Source organism: Nerophis ophidion, linkage group LG04 (assembly GCF_033978795.1).
Source record: "Nerophis ophidion isolate RoL-2023_Sa linkage group LG04, RoL_Noph_v1.0, whole genome shotgun sequence".
NCBI lineage: Eukaryota > Metazoa > Chordata > Actinopteri > Syngnathiformes > Syngnathidae > Nerophis > Nerophis ophidion.
Genome location: NC_084614.1, coordinates 78,493,702 through 78,511,309, shown reverse-complemented (window position 1 = coordinate 78,511,309; position 17,608 = coordinate 78,493,702). Strand labels below are relative to the sequence as shown.

The 17,608-nt window shown below is 36.1% G+C and overlaps 1 protein-coding gene across 1 annotated transcript; it reads left to right on the top strand.

Annotated features, from left to right (window-relative positions):
• The first annotated feature begins 126 nt into the window (after positions 1–126).
• Positions 127–11,974, top strand: LOC133550479 (uncharacterized). Its single transcript, XM_061896458.1, has 9 exons — positions 127–169; positions 515–655; positions 9,966–10,064; positions 10,424–10,558; positions 10,643–10,769; positions 10,833–10,839; positions 10,885–11,021; positions 11,113–11,206; positions 11,380–11,974. Exons 1-9 carry the CDS (start codon positions 127–129, stop codon positions 11,731–11,733), a joined length of 1,137 nt encoding a protein of 378 aa, XP_061752442.1. The 3' UTR covers positions 11,734–11,974.
• Positions 11,975–17,608: the final 5,634 nt, after the last annotated feature.

Below are 17,608 nucleotides of genomic sequence, written 5' to 3'. Positions count from 1 at the left end.
ACGCGTCAATTTAGTGTTGCCAATCAACCCATCCTCAGTTTAAGATCCAAAATTAATTTTTTCATTTATAGCATGGACCAAAAGGAAACGACTACAAGAAAGTGGTTAAGAGTTCCCACAAAGAAAATGAAGGACCTGCATAATTCTCCTCCCCCAATTAAGCAATCTGGTAAGTTTCTATGTATGTGTGGCAGATTGCAGTACATGCAGCTAACAAACTGGAAAAATGACTTTATTAATTTGTGTAGTATTTAAAGAACAGCTGAAAATACCACCTTGAGAAAGTCGCCCCAAGGCAGTTAGGTAACAATACCGTAATTGTAATGAGGCCACACACCTCTAAGACAGCGATGGGCAAGCTCTTCCTACTGCATCTGCTTTAAAATGCAAATAGGGATGGGGAGAGGGAATAATCATAACATTGATGTCCAAATGAGATGACAAATACCAGTCCAATTTTTTATACTCAAATTAACTATTTTAAACACTTTCTCTTTTGCACTCTCTCTTTCAGATTGTTTGGCATTCGTCAGATGGGAGGACGGTTATACCGGCAAAATCTTTACAGGAGCAGACATTTTGCCAAGAGATGAAGCTCCTGTGCAGATCTTAGATCTTAAAACAGGAGATTCTGTTTTAGCAAAGTGGTCAGATAGTAAATTTTATAGGGCAACTGTTGAACATATTTTAGGAAAAGATCAGACTCAGTCACCAAAAGGCTGCCAAACTCCACAGGAGTTATTTTTAAATATGTTGGAAGCCAGTGAGCCATCACACTCAACATCAGGGTCTGAAACCATTACAGTAGATCAGAAACCACTGTCTGAACATGATAATATTACAGCGCTGAATCTATCAAGTGACTGGGGACTTGTAACAGGCGGCAACACTGCCTATGGGTAAGCTTGACATTTATTACCTCATGCCTATGGGTCTACAAGTTCAAAACGTTTAATCTTTAGCAAATTTTGTGAATTTCAAAACCAAAAAAAACAGCATTAATTTAAACATTATTTTATTTGCCATCAAATCATTGTTTCAGTAAATAGTATGTTAATGACAAATACAAATATTTGATGTATTAAGTTGCCCAAAACCCAACATCTGTATCCACTCTGATTTCAGGATTAAAAGTTCTGAACTTGTGGACCCTGAAAACAATTTGTTGCCATCATTTTATTACTTTTTAGTTATGGTCAAAACGTTCCTAGAGTGTAAATATCCACTCTACAATCTCATGTGTCAAAACTAGGGAGTAACAAAATGAACATTTCATGTCATGGTTACAATTGTTATCACAGTATTGATGAATGTGCTCAAGAAGTACTTGAACACACACTGAAATCTTATAAACAAGTTTTATTGAGAAAAATTTACACAATATGTACTTTCTTAACAGTTTTTAAACATTCAGTTTCACGTCAAAATATAAATTCCGTTTGTTTTTGTTTTCAATTAAATATAAATAAGAATATGAGAAATATAAATAAAAGTAGTTTAAGGATGGGAGTTCAAGGATGAGTGTCAAAAAATCCGGAGCTAACTTCTTATCAGCAATCAAGTATTAACTAAACACTTGTAGGTTCTCAGAGCAACACTCATCGGAAATGTGTCCAGTAAAAACCTGTCCGATCGGAGCGTTCAACAATAACAAAAATTCCATGGATGAAGTAAGTAAACAATATCCAAAAAATAGGATCCAAACAAAATTTGTGGAACGCTCTCCTTGGCCGCTGGTACTTGCTGCTGCTCTTGCCTAAACACCGCACTGAATTTCAGGACAGGGACACCAAAACAAGCTTGGCTTGCTAGTTAGCATAATTATCATCATCGAGCTAGCTTACTTGTTGTTGATACTGTTACATGATTGGCTGTTGGCGTGTCCCTTCCATTGCTCAGTAAATACTGTTAACTGATTGTCTGTTGTAGCATGTCACTTCCATTGCTCAGTGACACTTCCTGTTTTCTGTTTACTGGGTTCCCAAAGCGCGAGTGACCTCATGCAGCGAATCATGCTGGCTCGAATATTTTATCGAAAGCATTTAATATTGATATGATTATGTGTATTGCGATGTATAATTATTGTTTTATTGGCCCAGTGCTATGTAGTATTGATTCTTAAAAAATATTTTCGGGGCTTTTGTCGGAGCCCTACATGCGGATGGAAATGTTCCTCTTTTTTGTGAATTTTCCTCCTCTTTTGTCAAAGGGCGCTCACATGCCTGTGCTTCCTTTGTGGAGAAAGGAGGTAGGGCAGAAATCTCAATAAGCAATAGTTTAAAAAAAAAACATATTTAAAACCAAATATAAGTACTGGTTTGACAGTTTATACTTAATTGTACATTTCATAAATAATCCTGAGAGATATAAAGTAATAACTTTTTCGTGATAGTCAATGTTATGTATCACTTACTATTAAAAAAATCTGTTATTTGTTATTGTTGACTAAGTGAGTTGTCTATTTCCTTGCAGTCAAGATGATTTCATCTTCAGTACTGGTCCAGTTCCTTTGTCTTTGATGTGAAATGTTTTTGTTAAGGAGTACTGTACAGAATGATTATAGATATAGTCAATTTTGGTCATGGTACATTTATTTTCATTATTGGTACTGTCCATCATAGAATGAGGAGAACAAATCATTTATACATTGGTGATTTTGTAGTTCGATGTCTGTTACTTATATTATTATTTTTAGTAATATCATTATAGGCACACTTCAATTGTAAGTGATAGAATCCAAAACAAAAATCCGTAAAATCACATTGTATGAATTTTTTAAAAGTAATTAATTTGCATCTTATTGCATGAAATTTATATTTGATACTTCAGAGAAGTAGAGGTTACTAGGTGATCAATTCCGTGGAGAAAAAAAAATGCAAGTTACTTGAAAATAATAAAATGTGTAATTTTTTGTTTTGTTTTAGATTTTACAGAACCGCCAGTCTATTAAATACTTGTTCTCCTCACTGCACATAGACTAAGGTCCACTTTGGCCGCTGCAGGTTAAAATATACTGTAGGTCATTTCAGTAATTTTTTTGTAGTTCAGTATTTCTCATCTCTTTTGATGTTGTATATACATATATGGACAAATTGGGTTTATACAATTGTAATCTATTGTTCAATGAAATATCACGATAGGTTTACCAGAGAGGGAACCATTGGTCCATCACCCTACAGCGGCAATACAGCCATCCCATCACTGTATGACCTCCACATCAATTGTCAATTTCCTTACGGAGGCCATATATCTAGCCTATCACCATATGACAGGGGTGTCCAAAGTGCGGCCCGGGGGCCATTTGGGGCCCCCAGGTCATTCTTTAACGGCACATTTTAAAAATACAACTGAAAAAAATTAAAAGTGATAAAAAGCGCAAACAGGTGAAATGTAACAAGAAAATGTTGCAATGCTTTAATAACACAAAAATGCCATGCAGGCTGTTTCTTTCTTTAAAAAATAATGAATCAAAATCAATGTCATTTTGAATTATTGACCTATTCAAAACTTCAATTACGTCACGTTAAATATTCCACTTTAAGATATTTTTGGGGGAAAATGTTGCATATTTTGTGTTTTGCCATATAAAAAAACTGAGCTGTTTTTTTTTTTTTTAAAGAAGGGCCTAAAACAAACAAAACAAAAAAATTAAACAACAATAAAAGTTCTAAAATTGACGGATATATCTGAGGTTGATCTCGAGATTATTGTGCTAAAAGTAAACAGTAAAAAAAATGTATTATTTATTTTTCAACACTTTAACGAGTAGGACACTTTGGGATCCCCAATTATTTTAGTGTGATTTGTTTTTAAGTGTCATTCCTCAAAAAAAAATAATGATTAAATATCCAAAATTAAGGCTCCAATTATTATATAATCTCAAAAATTCCACCCCAAAAAGTTATTGGATGAAAATATTGCATATTTTGTGTTTTTTCCATTTTTTTTCCCTAATGTTGATCTAGAGATTTAAAACATGAATAATGATAATAATACTGAATAATGACACATTTTTTATATTTTTTTTGACCAAAACCCTTTGGGGTCCCGGGATCACAACTAAGTGGAGGCCTAACTGTATATTTTTTTATACATTTATTGTATTGGTTTTTAAAATATGAAAATGGCCCCCGCTTGCTTTGATTTTTCAGTGTGCGGCCCTCAGTGGAAAAAGTTTGGACACCCCTGCCATATGGTCTCAACATAAAAGGTCCATTTCCCTACGAAGACCATGCATCCTGCCCATCAACCAATGGCCTCACCACCGAAGGCACTCTGGAGGCTGTACACCCCGCCTATCCCCACACGACTTCAACACCGCTGGCCCATCACCAAATGTCCACAACACCTCTGGTCCTTCACCCGGCGTACACAATAGCTTGCCACCTAGCCGGGTGAATCCACCTGAGAATAAAAACGCAGCTTTCCTGGCACCAGACAGGAGAGATCCACTCAACCCATCTGTTGAGGACACTATCTGTTATCAACCACAGGCAGAAAAATCATGGACGCCATGTGATGGATGTAGGGAGGAGTTGGAAAAAATCCGGCGAGAAAAGCAACGAATCAAAGAAGTCCTCTTGAAAATAGGTAAGTACCCAATGCTAATTCATTCATGATGTAATTGTTTTGTTTATTTAAACTTGTGATTGGGCCTTGAACACATTATTTTCTCATTCTGGTATTGTTTGTGCTATTTTTTCCCTTTCAGATCCGGGCCAAGTCAGAGTACTTCAAACTCCCTGCGACCTCGTTGGAGACAAATACAGCGACGGCCCTCATTAATCGGACCAGCAAGAGCTCTTTCCTGAGAGCGGCGTATTCATATCATCGTTCCGCCTTGCTGCCATGAGACATGCTTCAAAGCCCAAATAAATGCGTTTATTCCACGCACTTTTTGACCTCTTTTTTACAGTAGAGGAGTGTCCCTTTTGGTCGCCCTGAAAACAAACCTGCAGGAACACGAAAGCGCATCCTTGACCGGAAAAAAGTTGAAGGAATCCTAAGTAAGTTTTCCCAAACTGAGGGTGTTTTCAGGCCAAAATTGGGTAACAATAATTAAATAGAAGTTCAATATGAGAAATGTTAATCCCTTATCGATTACAGCACACTGGAAGTATAACTCAATGTTACATAATTACAATTTGTGATTGACTAAAAACTAGCGTTATGATGAGCAATATAGTGTTATGTCCATCAACTTGAAGTGTGGTTGTGTGTATTAATGATTTTGCGTAAATTAAGGCTTTAAACGGCAATAAAAAGCATTAAATGCTTTGCCCAGAGGCATTTAAAAAATTTAATACGATTGTAGGACATGGCGGACAGTCAATATGTCAAACGGTAAATGAAAATTAACTTAAGAAGGTTACGGTCATCGAAATTGTTAGTCTTCCTGTGTGTTTCTTTTTTTAACTGCGGCTGTCAAACTGCATACAAGAGGTATTGTAAGGTGGGAACACGACAAAAGCACTGCTTCAATAAAGCAAAATGAAACTGCTCTGGGGGCCTAAACTTTTCCATTCTTTGGTCACTGTAGGCGTGTAGTCCTTAACTGTGACACCATGTCAGGATAATGGAAAAGCTGAGCTTTTTTAATACACTGAGCCGTTTATTTCAATCATCTGCACTTCAACACATATGAGCTAACTTGCCTAACATTAGCAACTGTTGTGACGCAAGTGATCTACGCTAGCGAGGCAATTTTCACAGCAGACCACAACTCTTTTATTTTCTGACATTCCCACAATAAATGAATACAAGTTCCTTCAGCTGCCGGACACTTGATACATACTTGCTATTCACTGTAAACATTTTAAACAGAGAAGGTGTAAAATACAATAAATTCAAAATGTTTAATTGCCATAGCTTTTTTTCAAATGCATCTTATTGGCATTTTTACCAATATTGTTCTGTATTTTTCTAAAATGTTTAAATAGATCATCCATTTCCAAACACATGCATAATTTGCAATCCTGGTATGATGTTCATTTATTATTCCATAAAACCTTTTAACTATTTAAAACAAATTGTATCCTGATTAAAAATGGTATCCTCCAGTTTGTGGCTATTATAAATCATATTTTCAGAGAATATATATATATACTTACAGCATGTTTCAAACAGACACAACTAAATAAATGGCTAATGGGTATATTATATTGATCATCTGATGCAGAATGGGATGTTTGTTTAGAGGGTTTAAGTGCAGTTCTCCTTTAATATTTTTGATAGTCAGAACCTTTTAATTAGCGATTGTCTACGGCCATGCATACGGTCAAAACACCAGATGCTACTCCACAAAAATAAATAAATAAAAATACATTCTCCAATTAAACAGCTTTGTAAGCCAATTCTAATACACTAGATAGTAACAGTTAATGTAAACTTTTCAACTAATTAACTAATGCTTGCAACTGTGTGTATACAGATAATTGTAAGCTTTTGACTATATAAAAAAAAAACTATGCAGTCGCACATGGGCATTACATTTTTTATAGTACCAAAAAATGGCATTAAAAAGCATTACATTTGAATTTGCATTATTATTGTTATTGCATTGCATAGATTTGATACCTGTAGAAACTGATGTGGGACAAAATTACGAATGGCTGATTATTATGTTCTTGCCTTGCAGCGTATGTCCTGAGATGCGGTACCCTTCCTGATTGGGACCATATTGAGGAGGCCAAGCTCAAGAAAGCTTTGGTAAACAAATGTCGGGCCAGAGCCGGTTTTAAGTAGGCCCTTGTACCTGTCAAGTTCATTCTATGGTAGGATGTTTCCTTGGTAAACATGTTAAATATTTTGGTCTAGGTTTGCGTAGTATATATTGTAAAAAATTGCCTTATGATGTAGCTTTTAGTACCACGTTATTCTGTGATAATGCATATTGAGGTGTGCTGTGCCAAGCAAATTTGGCACTGATGCCAGCGCCCCCCGCGACCCCAAAAGGGAATAAGCGGTAGAAAATGGATGGATGGATGAATGGATGCAACCTCACTAACAAGCTAGCGGCTAATATCCTTTCACAGTGCAAAGTTTTTTCCAAATAAAAAAATAATGCAACCGGAAATTACGCAGTATGTTGCTGCTTACATAATCAGGTATATTAGTAGCTTTTGTAACCAATTTCAAAATATTTCAATGATCATGTATGTACCAAATGTTATATTGTTATCGCAGGAGGCTGTTCTATTGTTTACAACAGTGTTTCTTAATCATAGGGCTGGGGCCCACTGTTTGGCTGCGAGTACCCTTTGGAAGCCGCCAATAAATATCTGTTTCTTAGCTGTGGTCCGTCCATATGGGCAGCAATGGTACTCGGTTGTCTTACACTTTAGTGTAAGATGACTAATTCAGTGTTTATATTTCAGTTGGTCCCAGACCCTTGTGTAGTGGAAAAGTTGGTTGTGCCCCAAGATAAAAATCTTAAGTATCCCTGGTTTTCACTGTGATTATTTTTTGTATGTAGACCAGTTCCAGACAGCACGGTTACAATTTTATAAATTATTTCAGTTTTTGCTTGGAATATTTCCAAAATGGAAATTTTGTCATTTACTCACCCTCTTACTGAGATGAAGTCAAGTGTTTTTTTAACTAAGGTACATGGTTTGCTCAACAAGGAGTTAAAAAACTACACCTGACTTTTTCACAATAACAAAGTGAGTACTTAAGGTCAAATTCATTTATTTTTGTATTTTTTTTATTTTTTGTATATTGTTTTCTATGTTTTAAGTATTGTGAATGTCAATATGTACATTATGTATGTACTAATTAACTACATATACATTTTTGTATTTAATCTATTTTTATATTATATTTTGTATTTTTGTGTAGCCAAATAAAGTGATACACCTTTCAATATTTGAGTATTTGTTTAGTGTTATTTCTAATTAAGTCAGATGAATATTTTAATTGCACTCTCAATTTGTTCTCATGATTCTCAAATTTGAGATATGATAATAAATTTAAGAGAAATAATCAAGACATGAAAAAGACATACATAAGATCTCTTTTATTGCTCATACATCTCGTTTCTTTCTCTTTGTATTATCCTTCAAAATAAATGAGACATAATTGAGATCAATGGCATACATATATGAGCTCTCGTCAGTGTATCCCACTTCTCAAATATTGCTCAAAGGGTTGTCTCAACTCAACCTCCTTTGTCTCAGTGATGTCTTGTCTCTTTTTAGCTTATTTATTGCTCCTAAGGGTCCCTTAGGAGCAATAAAAGAGAAACAATTGATCACAGAATTAGACAGATATGAGAAGCTCAAAATGTTCTCAAGATACGAGATTAAGCAACAGATGAGCAAGCAAATTTTTGCTATGGGGAGTTATTTGACAGAGTTGATCACTCATGAGTTAGTTTAACTCTGCTGAGATGCAATTAAGCCCCGCCCTGCATTTCACTTCAGTTGGAGGGAAAAGAGACAATAGGAACCATTTCGCTTCTCTCGTGCAGTTCCACAAGGTAAGTGCAATTTAATCAAATGTACTGAAACAGCTGCAAATTAATGCTGTGAAATGTAGCATGTACAATAAAACATGTATGGAGAATATGTGTTTTAGCAACTAAGCTTTTTTTGTCACCAGTTCTGAACAACAAAATCGGTCATGCTATTAGCTTGCATTTCTAAGCTAGCAGACAGTAGTAGCAAGTCACTTCAACTTTAAAAATGACAGTAAGTCACTTCCTCAAAGCCATGATAAACAAAGTTTTTACTGTACAAAATCTTATTTAAGGCTGGAACTAACAGTTGTGGGGGCTTTTGTTATTTTGTCCCTCACACTCTAAACTTCAAAAAACTGCAAAAACCTGTGGAGACATGTTTCTCTTGTCCAATTTTGTCTGCGTAGGGATAAGCTCAGTAGTTACTGGTTCATTTATTGCTACTCTTCAAGTTTTGGTGTTATTTATTATCAGGGTATTCACTAGGTCATGGACACATTGTATTAAATATTAAATGAGATTTAATTTAATTTAGTATTTAATTCATACCAGGGCCTTTACAAGCATCTGAATCTGTCTTGACCTAGGGATATATAAATGTAAGAACTGATTGTTAGTTTCTTTTTTCTTGATTAGGTACAAATTAATATAGCTGCAGCCTCTCCTCTGTTCTCAGGGGCACAGAAACACACGCACGTCAGTGAGCAGCAGAGCAGAGGTTACGGTGGATCCCGTGAAATGACAGTAACTGTAACATCAGTTTGATGACATCTAACTGTAAGTACTGTATGTGAAGAAAAACCTCGAGTATAAACATCTGTAAAACCTGCGCAAACATGTGAAATACTTTTTAATCCATTTGCTCCTCCATCTCTCATTTATCCTCTGACACAGCATGCTGGCTCATCTTTAAGCTGTAGCAAACAATCTAGCAGTCGTTGTCCTTATACTTTCTGCTAACCATAACTCGCCACTGAAATGATTGTGTTAAAAGTTTCTGCTGGCAGAGCCAACCAGCCCTCACTGCCACATAAACAGCTGAGAAAGGAGGAAAGAGATAGGACAGGAAGAATAACTAATGTTTTTTTTCTTTTTTCCTGTGTTTTTAATCTTATTTTGAAATTATTCAATGTTGTGACAACAGGAATATGATTAAAATGACTTGTTTCCAGTGAGATATTGTTCAGATGATATTGTGACTTTTCTGTTGTAGAAATTACTGTTACTGCTCTAACATTTAGTTTTAATTACAATATTCAATTGTGATCCCTTTCAAAATTCTCTCCCTCTCTGTCTCATGTATACATAAATATAGACACATATATATATATATATATATATATATATATATATTATAAAGCAATCATTTAGGAATGAAAAAGAAAATTATTGATAGAGGCCCCTGCAAAATATTAACAAATCTTATCCTTTACTGTGACACGTTGACCTCTAAACTGTTCTTTCTTTAAATATTGACTTTCTTTAATATATGTTTTGTATGTCTCAGTGAAGATGCTGGTCCAGGTGAAGTACAACCAACAGCAGAAGTATGTGAAGCTGGATGACGTTGAGGGACAGTTTGACTTTCTCCAATTCCATGGAAAAGGTGTTTCAATTTACTTAATCTTGCCTTAAAAACTGTTTAAAAATAGACCCACTTTCTTTAAAAACCTCATGTTGTATACTCTGGTGTCTTTACATGCCTGAAGCAGATTCCTTTATAAATGGGGATAATTTACTCAACATGTGTGCCACCTAGAATGTAAAGCATTTTATACACAAGAACAGTTAACTGAGAAAAGCCAATACTTAACTTTTAAATTTGGACTTAAGAAGTGTCAGGGTTACTTGAGGGAAAAAATCAGCAGTGGATGACTCCATCTAACTAGAACAGTCATTTGCTGTGAGACAAATGACACTGCACATAAAGCACATAAATCACAATTTTCTCATACTGTTTTCCAGTCATTAAGAGATTTTGCCTGCCACCCGATGCAAGCATTATGTACAAGGATGCAACAGGGACAGAAGTTGATGCGGAAATATTCAGCGACCTGGTTGGACAAGGCAATGTGGTGCTGACAATATTCTCAAGCCAGGGTGAGATATAAAATCATGTATTATCAGGCACTCTGTACACTACTGAATAAAATGATCAAATGTTTTTTTCTTTTATTCCTTTAGAATTTTCAGACCTGTCCTTGTCCTCTGCATCTGAGATCTCTGACTCTAGCTTCAACTCAAGCGGAACTCTTACCATGGATAAGATCCCTCACAAGAGAATAAGCATGATGCAACATCAGCTAAACAGGTTTGAACAAAGCTTGATCCACTTGAGTTTTTTTACACATTAAAACAGTTTTTGCGTGTCAAGGATAGCTGTTTATCACCATATTTTGCATTTTCATGTTTTTGTTTTTCATCAGTTGATTGAAGCTGTGTTAAAAGCCAAGTCTGGCAGTGAAGCAGTACTTCAGGAGTACCAAACAACAGAAACCCTAACAGATATCACAAGACGACAAATGGTCAACATACTGGTGGCTCACATGATTGATAGTCATGGGTATGTATGTTTTTACATTCTATTTTTTTGTGCTTGATAACAACATGGCCATTACATGCATCTAGATTAAAAATTTGATATCTCCTATCAGAAACCTTCCCACTAAAGCAGTCAGAGAGGAATATGCTCTTGGCATAGTGACACTGTTCCCGTCTCTCAAGGATCCATACACCAAGAAAGGCTATGTAATTCTTATTTTTATTATTTATATGACTATTTTCATGTCATTCTTGCATCAACATTTATTTCAATAATTGCAATTTTTGGCCCTGATGCTATGTGCATAGCGCTGCTATGAATTCTCTGAGATTTCTCATGAACTAAGTATGACAATGAATTTAATCTTTTTTCATTTCAGGAACACTTCTATGATGCTGCTAGTAGCACAGGATACATTTCTTGGCGTCTGAAAACAGTCCAAAGGAAAATTCGGCGTGGATCTGAGGCGCCACCAAGTAGCTCTTTGAACCTTTCTTCAGGAGGCCCAAAGTTCCAAAGGATTGTCAATGTCGACAATCAGCTTGATGGGGATGCTTGTCAAGAGGCAGTATCTTTGCTCAACCATACCACAGACAATTCCGTGATTCTCCAGAAGATGAGAGAGACATTTCAGCACCGTCAGAAGCTTGTTAATGACCCAGGTACAAGTGCTGATATCCTCTCCTTCTTCCCAAGATTCCTCGATACAAAAGGATTGGTAAGTTTGGAATGAGATGTTTGGAGCAGCCTGACATTTGAAAGTATTTCCTTCGGTGGTAGTTAAATATCTTCTTTCTTAAAGGTGGAGCAAGACTTCATTCTCCTATTTGATGATGAGACATCCTCCAGGCTTCTTCAGAAGTGGGATGTGTTCTTCAAACCAAACATCATAAAAGAGGCTAAGCGACTTACTTCAGCACCAGAGTTGCGGCGCTTGTTACAGTCAGCAGAATGTTCCATTGGAAGTGAGGAGGCAACATGTGAGTTTTATTTGTTTTTCTTCTTTTAAAGTATCTCCTGTATCTCTGAAAATGTATCTGATATTTGGAATAAATATGAACATTAGATGGAGGAAATGTGAAAATTCTCGAGTTAATTCTTGTGAATCTTTGTCCTCGGCTTACGACCATGAAATGGCCTCCCTGTTGTTGCTCATACATCACCTTCCACCACCACCAGGAGGACCGAAGTCTCCAAAAATCAGTGCATGTGATGCCATTGAGAGGCTTGTTGTCTTTCATAAGGTAATATTATGAAAGTGATAACTACTTGTCATGTTCTTAGCCACATGTGAAAATGAAGGCAGTTAAAAAGTGAATGAAACTTAAATTAAGTCTTAACACTCATTCCTATCTTTGCACTGAGATTGAGAGGATGTTTGAATAATGACTTTAATAATGTTTTTTTGTGGCAGCACAATATTCTGGTGTCTAATACTTGGTTTCCTTCTCTCAACCTAAGTCATGCTGCAGTATGGAGGAGCATCTCCGCAACCAGCAGGGTCGGCAGCCATACCTCCTCGCTGTTGGCCGTCAGAAGAGCAAGATGGACAGCTTCTACATCGCCATGGATAAGCATCTCATCCCATGCCAGGCAAACCGCTCCCTTGGGGCATTTGTTAAACTTTTCAAAGCACATTTTGATGAATATAAAGTTGGGCTTGTTGTTTCTTTCAACTTTGATTTGTTGTACTTCTGTAGCCTGTTTCATGATGTATGGCTTTTGATTATTTCTTTTTCAATCTACAATTCCAATAAATAATACGTATTTCCAGATTACTGATAACTTTTTCAAAATAAAATGTAATTCCTGAATAAGATAATTGTATCGAATCCAATGGATTGTCTGGTCCTAGAATCTCTTTGTAATGTTTGTTTGATTCCCCCAAAATACGACACAGTCTAATTTGAAAAACATATGTGCCTCGTCGGCTGTAGTAAAAAAAAAACAAAACCCATGCCTCCTCGGTCTAACCTCTCCCAGCCCTTTATCTGCCGTGTCAAAGATGGATCAGAGACCACCTTGGCCCCTAACCCCCACTTCTTCTCCACTACCAAGAGAACAGTAATTAATCCGAGCTGAGTTTTTGAAAATATTCCAACATGACTTTTTACTTTCATTTTGTATCAAAGCTGAGTTGTGCTCTCTGGTTTATTTTGCAAATGAACCGACAGAACATGATCATGTACAAGACTTGCCTACCCACAATGCACTGCAGCCCAACGCTCCTGGTCGGATGTTTGTATCGGGGTTCATGGAGAGTCTCATCTTAAAACTCATCTGTATACTCTAGCCTTTAAATAGACCTCCTTTTTAGACCAGTTGATCTGCCGCTTCTTTTCTTTCTCCTATGTCCCCCCCTCCCTTGTGGAGGGGGTCCGGTCCGATGACCATGGATGAAGTACTGACTGTCCAGAGTCGAGACCCAGGATGGACCGCTCGTCGGGACCCAGGATGGACCGCTCGCCTGTATCGGTTGGGGACATCTCTACGCTGCTGATCCGCTTGAGATGGTTTCCTGTGGACGGGACTCTCACTGCTGTCTTGGAGCCACTATGGATTGAACTTTCACAGTATCATGTTAGACCCGCTCGACATCCATTGCTTTCGGTCCCCTAGAGGGGGGGGGGGGTTGCCCACATCTGAGGTCCTCTCCAAGGTTTCTCATCGTCAGCATTGTCACTGGCGTCCCACTGAATGTGAATTCTCCCTGCCCACTGGGTGTGAGTTTTCCTTGCCCTTTTGTGGGTTCTTCCGAGGATGTTGTAGTCGTAATGATTTGTGCAGTCCTTTGAGACATTTGTGATTTGGGGCTATATAAATAAACATTGATTGATTGATTGATGCGGTAAAGAGTGGTAGCCAAGACACACGGTCACACTCGGCAATTATTTTGACCTGGGGAGCAGATTTAGAGGAAAAAATGTGTCTGGGGGGCCGGGATATCTGATTTTCAGGTACAAAAAACCTCACAATGACACAAAATAAACACACCAGTTAAACCTCACACTAAAAACAAGACATTTACTTGTACGTTCAAAAGACAGACTAGAACAAGACAAGACATGCAATGTCATCTACAAAATGTTATGTAAATGTTAGTCATTACACATGTGGCTATGGTTTTGATGTATTTGTTACAGACATGTTTACGTCAAGTAACATCACATGGTTCCATTTGCACCTTTCAACAAATCTGAAAAGGAATATTAAGAAGTAAGACTTATATTTAATCCTACCTCTTCTCCGAGCACACGGTGACTGTACATACGGGTCGAAAAATGTCTGTGGAGTTTTAAGGCAAATACCAGATGAGTCGCCCGCTGGCCTCTTCTAAAATTAGCTCAAATAGCAGCACTTACCAGTGAGCTGCCTCTATTTTTTAAATTGTATTTATTTACTGGCAAGCACGTCTCGCTTTGCTCGACATTTTTAATTCTAAGAGAGACAAAACTCAAACAGAATTTGAAAATCCAAGAAAATATTTTAAAGACTTGGTCTTCACTTGTTTTAATAAATTCATTTATTTTTTTACTTTGCTTCTTATAACTTTCAGAAAGACAATTTTAGAGAAAAAATACAACCTTAAAAAAGGTTTTAGGATTTTCAAAAACATATACCTTTTTACCTTTTAAATTCCTTCCTCTTCCTGACAATTTAAATCAATGTTCAAGTAAATACATTTTTTTTATTGTAAAGAATAATAAATACATTTTAATTTAATTCTTTATTTTAGCTTCTGTTTTTTCGACAAAAATTATTTGTGAAATATTTGTGAAATATTTCTTCAATTATAATTAAAATTCAAAAAAATTATTGTGGCAAATCTCGAAAAACCTTTAGAATCAAATTTAAATCTTACTTCAAAGTCTTTTGAATTTTCTTTTAAAATTCTTCTTCTGGAAAATCTAGAAGAAATGATGATTTCTCTTTGTTAGAATTATAGCTTGGTCCAACTCGTTATATATTCTAACAAAGTGCAGATTGGATTTTAACCTTTTAAAACATGTCATCAAAATTCTAAAATTAATCTTAATCAGGAAAAAATACTAATGATGTTCCATAAATTCTTTTTTTAAATTTTTTCAAAGAGATTGGAGTTAGCTAGTTTTTCTCTCCTTTTTTTCGGTTGAATTTTGAATTTTAAAGAGTCGAAATTGAAGATAAACTATGTTTCAAAATTTAATGTTTATTTTTTTCCTGTTTTCTCCTCTTTTAAACCGTTCAATTAAGTGTTTTTTTCATCATTTATTCTCTACAAAAAACTTTCCGTAAAAGGAAAAAAAATGTATGACAGAATGACAGGCAGAAATACCAATTTTTTTATACATATAGATTTATTTATTAAAGGTAGATTGAGCAAATTGGTTATTTCTGGCAATTTATTTAAGTGTGTATCAAACTGGTAGCCCTTGGCATTAATCAGTACCCAAGAAGTAGCTCTTGGTTTCAAAAAGGTTGGTGACCCCTGATATAAATGAATGTAACCATGGTAATAAAATGTTATATAGCAAAGTAAAAGTTGTGTTTCTTATCTAAGTAAATGTAACTCGTTACTACTCACCTACGTGGATAAGTGTGTTCACCTTTGACAGGTACGACAAAATAAAAATAAAAATAAAAATGATCACCATCGAGTTTAGGTGACTTGAAACAAGCATGCATTCAATGTTTGGCTTTACAGTGTCTACTTTTACTTTCACTTTCTTTGATATTCTGCCAGCAGAAGCGTCTGCCTCACACTTTTCCCCCACGTTCAGCACTTTGGCCACAGCGAGTCCATCTCATGAAGGCTTTCTGCTGACTTTTTTACTCAGGATGAAACTTCCTGATGCAACCCTGGCCGGGAATCGAACCCATGCGAGGCAGATGCGTGTCCCGTTACCAGAGGTGGGACCAAGTCATTTTTTTGCAAGTCACAAGTAAGTCTCAAGTCTTTGCCCTCAAGTCTCGAGTCAAGTCTCGAGTCAAGACAGGCAAGTCCGAGTCAAGTCCAAAGTCAATACTGGAAAATCTCAAGTCAAGTCCCAAGTCCTGCATTTTGGGTTTCGAGTCATTTCAAGTCTTTTTAACCACAGACTAATATATGTACACAGATTGTGTATGCTTTTAAAACGCTGTATGTATTTATTATTAAAAAAAACAGTGCTGACATTGCACTTCATAATAGCACTATTAACAAGTTATTCTAAACATTTAACTCATTCCTTTACAGTACAAACACATCTGAAAAAACAAGTGCAACTGTACTTATTTGCACAAAAGTGTTAACATTGTATTTCCATGGAATATTGCATTGTAACTAGTTCATCAGCAGTTTATGTCATGTTGTCACCTTATCTCATTGATCTCATCTCATACTGTATGTGTTTATGTCTGTGTACACATGAAAAACCACAAATACATGAACATAACAATGAACCTTGCTGTACTTGTTAGATGTCAGGGCCCTATGCAATATGTACACATATTCTTAATATTGTATACATTTTAACTGACCTTTATTTGACTATGTTTGTCTTTTTGTAGGTGGCTAAAATACGCGGTGCTGCTGACCGCCGTCTAATATTACGTTACTGTGTGTGATACACACATTAACGTAACGTTATGTGTAGGTACCTCATGCAACCCTGCTTAAAAAAAATCACTTGACAATAAGTATGAATAAGGTAACATCTGCAGTGGACGCAACAGATTGCCGTGTTTGCAATGACGTTATAACCATAGACATCTTATAAGTAGACGCAGAATTGGCTGCTGTGACGCAAGCAATTTGGCCGCCATCTTGAAGTGGTGATGAGGAGCCGGCAAACAGCCTAAACTAACATTTGACAGGTAGAAAAAAAAGATGCTGGGCTGGTATTCAGCGTTTTCCTGCTCAATTGAGCGGACTGTTGAAAATAGGAATTGGAGGATTACTTTTCACAAGTAAGAATTTACATTAACATACTATTGGTTGTATTTTGTGAAAATAATATTACCTCAGAGTTAAGCAGGAGCAAAGAACTGCAATATTTGTATGTGAAAATCACAAAGAAATCTTCTGGGGGAGGATGACCCCACTACAGGTATGTGGTTTACAAACTTTCAGGCCCAACTAAAACAAAATTCACCAGCCGCCACTGATTATGATGCATTCTCATTTTATTGTAACCACAGATAAGTCTTCAAGTAACAATATTCAAATACTAACTTTGTTGAGTAAGACAGAATTGTTTTATTCTGAATCCAGTGAAACAGATTGGTGGTTTTAGATGAAATAAAGACTTTCAGGTGTTTATATATGTTTAAGTATTTGGCAGACACTTGTACCCCCTGTGAACATTTTTTTTAATTCAAGTACCTCCTAATCAGAGCAAAGCATTTTTGGTTGAAAAAAGAGATAAAGAAGTAAAATACAGCACTATGTCATCAGTTTCTGATTTATTAAATTGTATAACAGTGCAAAATATTGCTCATTTGTAGTGGTCTTTCTAGAACTATTTGAAAAAAAAAGATGTAAAATTAACTAAAAACTTGTTGAAAAATAAACAAGTGATTCAATTTTAAATAAAGATTTCTACACATAAAAGTAATCAACTTAAAGTGCCCTCTTTGGGGATTGTAAT

Coding starts and splice junctions, on each gene's coding strand:
- LOC133550479 (XM_061896458.1), top strand. CDS start 127: ATGAAGGACCTGCATAATTCTCCTCCCCCAATTAAGCAATCTG. Junction 170..514: donor TCCCCCAATTAAGCAATCTG/GTAAGTTTCTAT, acceptor TCTCTCTTTCAG/ATTGTTTGGCATTCGTCAGA. Junction 11,207..11,379: donor CATACACCAAGAAAGGCTAT/GTAATTCTTATT, acceptor TTTTCATTTCAG/GAACACTTCTATGATGCTGC.